The sequence below is a fragment of the Poeciliopsis prolifica genome, unplaced genomic scaffold (assembly GCF_027474105.1).
Source record: "Poeciliopsis prolifica strain line A6 unplaced genomic scaffold, Auburn_PproV2 SCAFFOLD004, whole genome shotgun sequence".
Classification (NCBI taxonomy): Eukaryota; Metazoa; Chordata; class Actinopteri; order Cyprinodontiformes; family Poeciliidae; genus Poeciliopsis; species Poeciliopsis prolifica.
In genome coordinates, this window is record NW_026562379.1 from 9,029,427 (window position 1) to 9,043,363 (window position 13,937).

General features: G+C 37.5%; 1 protein-coding gene across 1 annotated transcript in view; it reads right to left on the reverse strand.

Annotated features, from left to right (window-relative positions):
* ankrd13b (ankyrin repeat domain 13B) overlaps positions 1 to 11,704 on the reverse strand; it is a 43,390-nt gene extending 31,686 nt beyond the window's left edge. The window contains exon 1 of the mRNA XM_055028758.1: positions 11,223 to 11,704. Coding sequence (XP_054884733.1) covers positions 11,223 to 11,330 — 108 coding nt within the window. The 5' untranslated portion in view covers positions 11,331 to 11,704. The remainder of the gene's footprint in view (positions 1 to 11,222) is intronic.
* Positions 11,705 to 13,937: the final 2,233 nt, after the last annotated feature.

Genomic DNA, 13,937 nt, shown 5'->3' on the forward strand with positions numbered 1-13,937 from the left:
AGGTACTTAGGCCAACATCAATCTTTCATAAAAAACACAACACACATGTATGTAAAAAAATGTGCTTATACACAGCAGCCTTCCCAAATGTTTGTGCGTGCGTCGCATAAGAGACACATAAGGGGGTGGTGTTATAAAAATAACTTGTTCCTCCGTCTCCTGCCTTCCTTTTCACCTCTTAATGTCCATCCTGATGGGAGGTAGACAAACGCTGGACTGCAGTTAAATGCTAATCACTGCTTTTAGATGAGAAGAACAGTGCTACGTCAACAATGACTGAGGGAGAACAGAACAAACGGTGATGATACACCCGGCGAAGAACAAAACCTCTTGAAATGTCTGACATTCAACTTAACACAGCCGCAATGCATCTCTGCTTGCACAAAGGCATTCAAGGTCCGAGAATTAAAACAGTCGAGGAACAAAAAGAAAGACCAAACCATCAAGTGAAAACACTGACCTACATTGCGGCATATTTAATGTTTCTGTTTCGCACTGCACTTCATCTGTTTAGCATCAGAGCCAATTTCGGCTGACAGCTCAACAGACAGATGGCAAGATAAAAAGAGGAGTGCAGAGAAGGATGGAGACGCCAGTATGATGCGGATTGACCCAACGGAACGGCGGTGGGAGCGAGGAGGAAGACGATGGTTATCTGAAGGGTGCTGACACCTGTATAGCACACTGAGCGGACACCTCTCATCATAAAACAATGAGAGTTATACTATGACTCTCATAGCATAGTTCATTGAAATAGTGCTGGTAGATTATGTGCTTAATTACATAACCTAGCCTCCTTAAAGTAAACAGCACAGCTGTTGCCTTCTTTGTGAATGCCAATAAGATGAATTAGATAAAAACCAAATGATTAAGCAAGCTGCAGTGAGCCTGGGCTGATAATAAAATCAAAGGGTCATCCTTTTCTAGGATGGTCTGCTTCCGACTTGTCAAGTTCAAGAGCCTCCTGAAGCTTAAATGGGTGGTAACAACACAATTAGCATTTCCCCTTGAACACGAGGAGGGAGGCTGCTCAACAAATCCATATGTTTAGAAATGTCACAGTATTGATTTGGCTTCTATATACAATAACACTTTTGAAAACTGCTTGTCTGTTTTAATATGTATATGTTGCAGACATTGCCTTTGGCTGAATTTAAGGTGGTAGAAAATGTCAAGAACCACATTTTTGTATAATGCATGAAACAAAAACAAAAAAAGAAAGAGTGTAAGTTATAGAAAGAAAAGAAAAAAATGTGCTTCAAAATTTAAAGATGTTTTGCATAAGGTTTTGGGGTTAAAGCTCACTTCATTTCTGTCAAAATTTGTTAAAAGTATTAAGTGTGCAATGAAACCAATAAAACCAACTGTGGTGAGTCTTTTAAGTTTAATTCAGCGTCTGCCAGAACTCTGCCATGATAATGTCAACATTAAAATGTAAAATGTACCAGAAAGGTCACTTTTTGAGCGATAATGTTATTGCTGTTTTTGATTTCACATCCTTGCAATTACTTCTCTTAACATGTTCCATCACTTCAAATCCAAATCTTTATTCCAGAACAAAATCAACCTGTTTTTCACTGGACTTTTTGTACCAACCATCCATCGAGTCCTTGTGTAAAAAGTTTTTCTTACGGTTGTGCTTGGCATATTTCACACTTCTGGGAGATGTTATTGTAAAGTAATATTTACATTTTACCAAAATGTTCTAATACTGTGGAGAATTGAACATTTATTGCAATGAATGAAATTAGTAATACAGACTTTTAACTTGTTCAATGGTAATACAGAGTGATATAAACTCTTTTGAAAATAAGATAATTAAAATGAAATTATTTATCAGATTTAATAATTCACTATGGCTATTTATCATCAACACTTTATTATAATCAATCATTAACAGGCATCAATTGATTAACAGAAGTTCAGGGGCATGAAGTGGTCTGTTTACTGCAAATGTAAGTGAGTTGAGAAAATGCGACATGTTGCTACAAAATATAAGTATCTCTTGGTAAATGGTTGAACGGACTCAGTATCAAAGAGTGTTTTGATAAAACATTATCAAAACCAAAACTAGCCACTAATCTTTCCATAAAATTCAAAACTAATGGCACTGCAATGTTACTGAAATATGTGTTGAAATGTATGACTTTTTAGACTTGAATTGTCTTTAGTAGTAGGAGGTTGTGCCTACCTTTTATTTATTTAAAGATTGATGTAGACATGATGCTTTTCTTTGTGCAATGTGTAAATATGGTGTTCAACATTTTCGAAACTTTGTGATAGGATATCGCAATGTACAAACCTACTGTGTTCATTAAACTCAGGATGATCATAACGAAGCAACACAAATCACAAAACACCAGTATTGAAAGAAATCACCTTAAAGATTAGCTGGACATGTTTTGGACTTTGGACATTTTAAAACAAGCATCTGTCAGCCTATACTTGTCATTCCTTTTTAAAAGAATTTTCTTTAAGCTTCTCATAGTCTACTGTAAGTGTTGTTTTTGGTTGTGTCTCCACAGCAATTCATCTGAATCCAGCTGTATAACAGAAACAGCTGACAGCTAACATACTTCTTTCCCAATGCCTAATTAAAACTCTGATCCAGTAATAAGAGTAGTAGCTGCTATCACCACCCATCTCCTACATCTGCAGGAGATAAAGCATCACATGGGATATATGAAATTACATTAAATTACTTGTTACTCATTAAATACGTGGGTGTGAAATGGTAGTGGATGGGTATTAAATGAAAACATGGCTGCAATTGGCTCTGGGGCTTCAGATGGGGCTTCAGTTTTATGTAAAGGTTTCACGTAAAACCTCCGTCATCATGTTTGGATGGGAAAAACTCAACTACAGAAACCTAACAGATTTCTGTACCAATGACAAGAAAATGTTTACATTTTTTTTCTTCCTTGTAATCTTTCACTGTCATTTTCATTAGATAATGTTCCAAACTCCACAATTACCCCCAAAGTTTGTTTCATTTCTGAACTGCATCATTTACAAGAACATACCAAAAAGTCTGAACGGGTATAAAATGTATTTGCATCAAGGTAGGTAAATACAAACACATGCTACTTTGAGGGGGAACAGAGACTCACGGATGGAAGGAACTGGACTCTGCACACCACTCTTGTTAAATTTCCCTTTCTGAAGATAAGCCCAGCTGTCTCCTGAGCTCCTCAAAGTTTGATCCCAGTTTATATTAGGACACATGCACCTATGCTGAGCAGCAGCTGCAAGTCCAAATAAAGTCTTATGTCTGTGTTGTCTTATATAACAAAAAACAGACACCAAAATAAGAGTGCACCAGGAAAAGTTCAGGAAGATGAGTTTCTGACCTCAAGTCCTGCCTTTGAATGACTGAATCCCATGGCGGATTATTGTTTTTTTTTATTTTATTTTTTGTATTAAAAAAGTACTGGTGACAAAATCTACTCTGTTCAAGTAAGGATGCAATAGCATTCTTGCTTTGTTGGGCTGAAATCTGACTGAGATTTCATTGAAGTGAGAAAAAAGTCAAGTAGCAACAGATGAAAGGATCCTTGCAAGGAAATGATGGATAGGAAGAATTGGGGGAGAAATGTAAGAAAAACTAAATACATGTGACATAGAGACAGATGAAGGACAGAAAGTGGAGATGTTTGAAGACAGGTGCATGCAGAACTCAAGAGGTAGACAGTCATTCAGGACTGGAGTGAAAGCAACGAAAATGTAAGGCTAAATTATGGCCCTCTTCCCTCGAGCCAGCAGCATGGAGAGGGATTTTACAGCGCTGATCTAACATAGGCTTCATGCTGAAGATCTCATAATTAAGAAATACAGAGTGAAGGGTAGAGATGGGGGTCAAACAGAGACGCGGGCAGGAAGCAACACTTGAGAAAACATGTCATTTCCTGCCTTTGCCCTTAGACAGACCATCGCTACTCAAATAGTCCTGTTCTCTATCAATTAGATGGTTCTATTTCTAGATAAAAACAGACTCTGCTCTTGGCTGAGCAGAGTCTGAGGGACCGTTGTTACTTCCTTGACACATCCTGTCTTTTCTCCAGTTATTATTGCATATTACTTTAAAGTTTTTTCCATCACTCCCTGGTTTAGTTTGTCTGTTCCCTACATTATGTCATTCTCTCCCTCCCTCTACAGTTTGTTTTCCCTCCTTCCTGGTTTTAGATTTTCTCTGTGGTTAACTATGTGACTGTATTTATTATTCCATTCCTCCTGCTACCAATTTTAGTTCAGACTACAGACATATATGATTTCTGAAAAGCAGCTGACATAAGACCGTACCTCTGCCGATAGGCTAACTAATTACCAGCTAATAAAAGCTTTTTATATATTCCCAGCAGTACAAATGTATAAAAATGTTCTCATTCATAAGGGCTACTGTTTTTGCTGACAGTGACTTTCAACTTAATCTTAAGTGTGAGTCAGGACTGAAGTAGAGCGTAATCCTTGATGTCCAGTGTATTGTTAGGATTTGCCAGAAGCTTTTAAATTTTTAGAAGGTCATTGAGAGGTTGACCTTTCTAAGTCTCACCAAATTACAGGTACACCTTGGACAACTTTCCAGTACATCACAGAGCACTACACATACCCAAATATTAAGTTATTTATTTTTGATGAGTTCAAAAATATTTAGGTTATTTAAATATTAATCGTGTTTACACTTCAGAGAGGACAGTTCACTTCTTTCTTTTCCCAGTTGAATACAAGGTTGAACCTAGTTTTTTACAAGCTCTGATTTAATACCAAATATAATCAGCAATTTTACAAACAATTGTGGCAAACTGAATTTAATGTGTAGAGCCATCATTTAAGTAGATCTTGGACATGAAATTCTGAAACAGAGAGATCTGTATATTACTTTTTACCCAGAGAGCCATGAACAATGAACTAAACAATGCTTAGTTCATTGTTTGTTATCAACTGAGAACCACTAAAGCTATCAGAGAATGAGAACTATGATGAAACGGCTACACATTATTGCCTTCATAACTTAGCTTGTCAGAATACGACTGTAAAGTGACATCTTAATGCGTGCTGTATAATGTGATGTCATGGACGCTATCAAAGCACACTCTGTCATTATAATAAATTGATGCACTTGATCTGCTTCTCTCTCCAGTCTCTCTGTTTTTGTGTCAGAGCGGTTCACAACACCTGCCTTTCCTCTCCCTAAAAGTGGGTCAAAAACTTACTTTGGTTTGGAAAGTATGTCAAATGATGGAATGAGCTCTCTGTTTCTCCACTAACAGAATGCAGAATAAGATTCTAAATGTTTTAGTCACAGTACATCTGAATTATGAACTTGATTTGATCAGCCTGGCAGTACTTAATACTCTCTTTCTGAGACAAAGCCAGAAAGATGACGAAGCCAGAATCTGAACACAGAAAGTAAAACTAACGGTTAATTAAAGAAAATCTGACCATTTGTTATATTTTGTTTTGAAAACTGTACTTTAGCTTGTTGTTAGCACTGCAGATACTATTCCAAGACAAAATTTAATTTAACATGAATAAAATGGCCACTTTCATGTTACATTCCTTTCACATGTTTCCTTGATATGTTTAGTCAAGGATTTATTTCTCACTGTAATCATTAAATTTGTGTATATAAAAATTAGATTTCAACTTTGATTGATCCGCTCACTGTAATTTTCTCATTGTCTTTGAAGGATATATTCTTATCTCAGACTGGAAGTAAAAAAAATAGCATTGAACTCCTGGTCTTTAAAATGCGTGACAGGAATGTTTTCTGGAGGTTAAAAGCAAAAGTCAGATAAACGACAGCTTAACTGGTTCATAAAGTTACGAGCCCAATTGATTAACTCAACCATGGTGTAGTTTAATTTATTTCTTCACGTATTACTCTTTGTTTTCTTATTTTAAAGGAATTGTTAGAGGTAACACTAAAGTTGCTAGTGATTTCTTAACAAGTTTGAGAATGCTTTTTTTTTCCACAACTTGATAGTTCTGACACAGCTCCACTAATAAATGTGGAATTTGCTGCATACAGAGATAAACATTGATGTAGTCTAGCCATCCCAATGTTTGTATTTCATCCAGTTGACCTCCTTGGTAACAAATATAGTAGGTTACTGTGAAATGTAGGTCGGTGACCCATATTAGTAATAGTTGGAGATTTCTAAATCTAAACATGGAAATCTAAGTCTAACTCAATCCATGTCATGCAGTGTCCTGGTTAATTACAGCACAAAAGGTCAACTAAGCCTTACTCAAACTGAAAAATGACATATTTTCCTGATAACTTATTTGGGCATAAAATAATTTATATTTACTAAACATTATTATAGAACCAAACTCATATTCTAATTTTTTTTATTCTATTCCAAGTTATGGAGTTTACTAGGACTAAATTTGTTTCCCTGTGTTGTAAAACTATATTTAAATTGATATAAGCCAATGACGTACCACTTATCCAAAACACTAATTTGCATCTGTGTGTGGTTTTCCTTTTTTTTTTTTTTTTTTTTCCAAAGACAACATTTTGGATTTAGCGTGTATTATGCTTACTGTCCCAGATCATTTCACCACTCACAGTTTACTGAAAAGTACACGAATTATCAATGATTTCTGAAGTTTGTTATACGCTAATCTTATGTTTAATCTCACCTATGAGCTTTTAGTAGATCTGAAATGTTAAAACATGCAGAAGAACTTTTTCTACTTCACAGTTAAAATGGCAATGCGAATGATGTAGAAAGTCAAACAGAGAAAACAGGGTGATGAAAAGAAACAAAGCTTTCATTCATGACCTGCTTTGTTCCACAGCCTACTACCTTACTGAATAGAGGGTATTTGTACCTATATTAACAAAACAAAGTTATATTTAGCAGTTTTTGCATTTTAATATGCAGTAGTCTGGATTTTCTTGTTCTTTGGATGACTCCGTGTCTTTCCAGACAGTCCCCATGAAACATGATGGGGCAGTATAACTGATTAGAAGATGGAAACAGATAATTATCAGCCTGAGGAGTTGAAATGGCCAGGAGCTAACATTAAAAAAAATAAAGAAAGAAAAATTCAAAACCCCAAAAACTAAACAAAAAGAAAGGACAAAATCTTTTGAGATTTTGTATACTTTTTCCATTTTGGTGTTGAAACATTGAGCAGTTTTTTTTTTAAGTTGTTTCAAAAACAATAATATAAGCTACAGTTTTATTGTTCCCCACAGGAGCTTGAAACTATGACTTTTACCATTCAGTTCAGTAAATTACCATAGCTGCCTTTCATTGTCATGAATAATCTAACTAATTAAAGTTGTACTTCAGTAACAACCCACACATATATAAAACATTACTTGGGATTATGGCATCTCATTATGAAAATTCAGAGAAAGCATGCAATGAATACTTCTTTGTTAGATTTACTGGAAGCCACTGCCCCACACCACAGCCTGTGGCTTTCACTGCAAAGGTATTCTTAAATTTCCATGCACCAGCAAAACCAACTGACAGTTCTTAGCTCACTCAACTGACTTTACTGAAAACACTTGATGCTTTTCCCAAAAATATAATACCTGTGGAAGAATAACTGAAAATTTATGAAGATACATTTGAATTATGGTGCTAATACAATGCTGGTAAACTAGAGAAAGATTTTCTTTGGGGATTGGCAGAACCTCGAATCACATACTTGAAGTTCTTTTTTTTTTAAATAATTGGATCTAACAATGACCTCAAAAATGGTGAACATAAATGTTCTGGTGTTGATAGAGAGGAAGGTCTGTATGCTATCATCCATTATCTAAACATATTTCCTGGTCACGAATACTTGATCAACTTTCGTCCAGGCTCCATGATAACCAACTCTTGTACAGTTCCCCTATTCCCTCGCTCCTTTGGATTTTAGCACTGACACTTGGTCAAATTACCACAGCATCAATTACAGATTTTACAACAGACATACTTTGTTGCCTTGTTGCCTGGATAGAATAATGTTAGCATTCAGCTAACAAAGATGTTGCTAAGGAGTTATCACCTTAGGCTACTTTCACAATGGAGAACGTAATTCCAAATATTTAAGCAAAAATCTTGTCTTTCATCTGTTGCCAACATAATTTTTATGTGACCACCGAGAGACATTTGGATCTGATAAGCATTAATGGACATTCAAATTACCATATGTTGTTTATCATGGAGTGTAAATGAAGAAACAAAACAGAAACCTAGAACTCTGTATAAAGGTGTGAGTGTGAAGTAATGAAATGAAACAGAAGTCACAGCATCTGCCATGCTTGTTTTGTCCATTGTTTGCATTTGATCTTCCGACCTCTTTCAGTGGAAAATTGTCACATCTAATGTGAAAGGTGGATTAAAGGTAATGTGCCCTTTCGGGTTTGTTTGATCTAAATCAGTTACATGTTAAATTTAGGACCACATATTAAAAACAAAACAAAAAAAAAACAAATATATATATATATATATATATATATATATATATATATATATATATATATATATATATATATATATATATATATATATATATAAAAAATGTCCTTCTCACCCACCGCGGGTGGTTCTTATCCTCTGAGCTCGGGTCCTCTACCAGAGGCCTGGGAGCTTGAGGGTTCTGCGCAGTATCTTGGCTGTGCCAAGGACTGCACATTTCTGGACTGAGATGTCTGATGTTGTTCCTGGGATCTGTTGTAGCCACTGCTCCAGTTTGGGGGTTACTGCCCCGAGGGCCCCGATGACCACAGGTACCACTGTGGTCTTCACCTTCCAGGCCCTCTCCAGTTCTTCCCTGAGGCCCTGGTATTTCTCCAGTTTCTCGTGCTCCTTTTTCCTGATGTTGCAATCACTTGGTATTGCTACATCAACCACAACGGCTTTCCTCTGATGTTTATCCACTACAACAATGTCTGGTTGGTTCGCCATTACCATTTTGTCTGTCTGGATCTGGAAGTCCCACAGGATCTTAGCTCTGGCGTTCTCCACCACCTTTGGGGGTGTTTCCCACTTTGATCTCGGGGTTTCCAGTCCATATTCTGCACAGATGTTTCTGTACACAATGCCTGCCACTTGGTTATGTCGTTCCATGTACGCTTTCCCTGCCAGTATCTTGCACCCTGCTGTTATGTGCTGGACTGTCTCAGGGGCCTCCTTGCACAACCTACACCTTGGGTCTTGTCTGGTGTGGTAGATCTATATATATATATATATATATATATATATATATATATATATATATATACAGTCATATGAAAAAGTTTGGGCACCCCCATTAATCTTTATTATTTTTATTTCTAAATATTTGGGTGTTTGCAACAGCTATCTCAGTTTGATATATCTAATAACTGATGTACACAGTTATATTTCAGTACTGAAATGAGGTTTATTGTACTAATAGAAAATGGGCAATATGCATAAAAACAAAATTTGACAGGTGCAAAAATTTGGGTACCCTTATCATTTAATTGATTTGAATACTCCTAACTACTTTTCACTGACTTACTGAAACACAAAATTGTTTTGGCAACCTCATTAAGCTTTGAACTTCATAGCCAGGTGTATCCAATCATGAGAAAAGGTATTTAAGGTGGCTGATTGCAAGTTGTTCTCCAGTCTGGATCTCCCATGAAGAGTGGCATCATGGGCACATCAAAACAACTCTCAAATGATCTGAAAACAAAGATTGCTCAACACAGTTGTTTAGGGGAAGGATACAAAAAGTTATCTCAGACATTTTTTGTATTCATTTACTTATTTATTTTTTTATTTCATGTTGTACTGAGATGCATCCAGGAAAAACAAGTCACTTTGCAACTGAGTTGAGAAAAGGATCAGACCAGACTGGAATCAAACTCCAACACTATAGAATCCATGTCAAAAGCTTCTCGTCCACCACAGTGTTCACAAAGACCAGTTAAAATCCCCCCTCCAAGTCTGAGTGCTTTCTCTGATGCCATCCAATCAAATACACACAAAGCAAAACAAGCATTTTTTTAGTTTTCTCTGTCAAAACTTTGTCATTCGTGAACTCCTTCAAGAACTTCTTCCTTAATTACACGTGTGTTTTCATAGTCAGTGCACGTTTCTTGGTGAATCAACAGCAACTGCTACAAAACATATTTCACGGAACAAAATTTTTTAGCACTAACTTCTACATTAGAGAAGTCACTGTGACTGTGATCTTAATCAACAGTTAAGAGTTACATATTTATCATAGTTTCAAGCAGCTGTGGTGTAAATGAAGAAGCTTCTTGGCGTAGGATTTTGAGCACAAAAGGTAAAACATATGTGCAGAAATAGGTAAGTGTGCATAAATGTGCGTGGGTAAATCCACCTGAACACGTGATGAAGTGTGTTGTCCTGTCTTCATAATGCTGAGCCCTAAAACCTGCAGCGCATCTCATGTGTAACAGGTAAGCGCTTCAGTGCATTTAGAAAAAAAACAAAAATCCCAAGCATTGATTAGCCTCCCTCTGGCTCTCACAACCAAAATAGTGTCATTCTTACGTCTGCCGTGCTCTGCTTATTGACTCCAAGGACAATTCTGACAGTAACATAAGCCACACATAGGGAAATAAATGTACTATTTTATGGCATTTTATTGCTCATATGCGTTGAGCTGGCTGGCAACTGTTCGCCCACATTACCCATCAGCCTCTGCATTGTTTCACCCACTCACCAGTGGTCTGGATGCTGTGGTGGGAAGGTGGAGAGCCTGCACAGTTTGGAGTAGACAGGGCAATAATGCTGCTTGTATGCACACAAATTAAGACCCACTGACTGTGACACACACACACACCCACACACCCATTTACACAGTGGAACACCATCAGGTGCCACTCTGAATTTGCAAGGTGCAGCTGGTTGGGGGCCAAAAAAAAAAAAAAAAGTCCAGATACAACTTCTGCATTTTAAAAAGGCAAGCAGGGTGGATATTTCAAACATCAGGAGCGTCTGTGGCATATATTGACATCTAATGCATATCGGAACATTGCATGACTGAATTGCAGTTTCACAAACTATATAGTCTACAAGTGTCTCCCTCCACCCTACTGATAATAATTAACTGCGCTAATATTGGCCGGGTTTCTCACACGAAACGCTCCACGACTGGCGTGGAAACCGCCACCCCTTTACAGCAATGTAAAATCACGCATCGGGGAGAGAATATTGAAGCAGGGCCATGTCTGAGAGGCAGAATAGGAGGGCTTGGATCGCTCTTCTCGGTCTTACCTGCTCGCTGGTTGCCAGCTCCTTCTCCAGCTGACGGTGCTTGTTGTGCCACACCAGATAGTGGACAGGATAACGACTCTCCTCCAGAGTTTTCTTTGCAGAAATCATCCTCGGATCATAGTTTGCCCCCCCTCCCCTTCGTTTATTCCTCGGCAGTTCGCAACAATACTTTGTGGTGAGATTACCCCTACATAGTCGTGCCCACCATCCTTCATCGACGGTGATGCCCAAAGGCGTGTAACCTTACGCGTCAGGAGTGAGCGAACCGACACTCGCTCGCCTTGACATAAAGTGAAATTTTCAATAATATGTAGAGATCATGAGAAAGAGGCAACACTCCTGTCTTGATTGTCTCAGCAGATTAAAATCATACACCTGGAGTTCTTCTCGACTCGTTCCTCCACTCCTTTGCCGTTCTCGCTCCTCTTCCTCCTCTAACACATCTATCCTCCGCCTCTCCTCCCATCCGGTGGTGGTGACTGAGAAAGATGCACTGACAAGCTGCAATAAAAAAAATGTGCTCACACTCAGCCAATCCGCTGTCGGGGATGTGAGTAAAACACATGACTTAAGGACTATAACCAGCAATCCAAATCACAAATTACCCGTTTTTAAAATTAAACCCATTTGTCGCCCATTTTTTTGTATTTTTGTATTATTATTTGTGAATGTGCTACACTTTTCATTTATTAACTAAAAGCAACAACAACGCGACAGTGAGTGTGTTTTATTTACTAGTAATGATGTCACATGTATGGATTAGTAAATCTCTTTTGTACAAATGGATGACAAAACAGGACTATACGCAGTTATAAGCTTAGAAAATATTTAGTCCCAATCGTATTAGGCAGTTTCCATTTTGCAATTTTTAATTGGGGCAACTTGATGCCTGTAGGGATAGGAGTTCATCCAGCCTACGCGAGGAATGAGAGGATCGACCCACCCTGTCCCCCCATGGATGTTGGGTACTATGGCAAGCCATTGGTATATATAATAGTTCTTGATGCTTGTTATTAGTCTTGTGCACTTCACAAGTAAGATGTTTGCTCAGTTAAATATTTTGGAGCACTACTTAAAAAAAATATATAATAAAACTAACTCATAACAGTGATTTTCTTTTGCGAAATATTAACTCTTTGCTGGGAACAGTTGTCCTTCAAGAAAAGGCAAGGTAACACACTGGTAGCATACAAATAATAGCAGCTATACTTGTTCATGAGTAGACTGGAGTGACTCAAAGACAGTGTTTGACTAGTAAATTAGTTGATAGGAAACCCCAATTTAGAAGTTTAAAGACAATCTGCCCTCAAGTTCCCCAATGACCCATAGCATCCTAAAAATGTAAGAATCAGTAAGAGTACACTCGCAGCCGGTAATGGTGAGCTGTTGGTATAAAGTTGTAATCAGACAAAACTTGCTCAGAGTAGACTCTGTCCAGCTCCCGTCCCTCAGCAATATAATAGACTTACAATAGAAAACATATCCCCCTATCTTTTCTTGGAAACAAATTTCACATTTTCTTGTAATCAATTTATTGTTTAGACCAGAGTAGTTTAAGCCAGTTGTTGACAAGTGTTTCAAAAATAGTAATACTGTTTGGGACATTTGTGCCTCTGTTGAGGAACTCGTGCTCATACTATTTGGACAAAAGAGCAGCATTTCATTCACTGAAATCTAGTCATCTCATGCTTGACTTTCCTGGTATGAAAATGTATCATCTACAGTGGTGTTGTAGGAGAAAGCCTGGACTGGCAGAGAAGTTAGAGTGGTGTAGGACATGTATCATAGCTGTAAGTGAGGTGTTCTGTAGGAGTGACATAGGCATTCAAGGTGGAGTTTGGAATGCATCAAGGATTGGCACTAAGCCCCTTCCTGATTGCTTTGGTGATGGACAGGCTGTAGAATACTCACAACAAGATACAGTACATGTGTGTAAATGGGAGCGGCACAAGTAGAACACTGACGCTGCAAGGATTAGACATAAAGAGGGAATAGGATTTTAGGTACTTAGGCTTAATGATCCAGAGTGACAGAAAGTGAAGAAAAAGAGTGAAGAAGCATATGCAAGCACGTTGGGATAGGTGATAAAAGATGTAATGTGTGACAAAAGAGGATCAACAAGACTGAAAGGAAAGGTGCACAAGACAGTAGTGAGACTTGTGCTGTTGTGTAGTTTAGAGTCGGAGGAAAAGACTGTCGGCAGAGTTCAAAATGTTGAGTTTGTCTTTGGGATGCTGAGGTTGGAGCCAGGAGGATGAGGGCAAGTTAACAAAAGAGATTTTGAATGTGGTGAAAGAGGAAAGGAAGTTAGTTTGTGTGAGAGAACAAAATGGAGACAATAAGACTAATTGGAGACAGATAATGTATTGTGGCGACCCCTGAAGAGTAAAGCCGAAAGAGAAGACACCAAGGTTACGTTTACTTGTTTTGACAACTGATAGTAACTTGCCATATTTTATTCATTAACTTTTGCAAAGAAACATGGCCATCCAACAAATAACATTTACTACATTTCTATTTTGGCTTAGACCTAAGATTATAATTTGGCCCATTTGATAAGAGTGGAATAACTGACATTGGAAACTCAACCAAAATTGACTGGAGCACAAATCAATTGAAATTTCAGGATTTTAAATATAATTTTACATATTTAATTTATTTTTAAAATGCCACATCGAACACTGATACGAAATTGTTTATTTACTGGTACAAAAT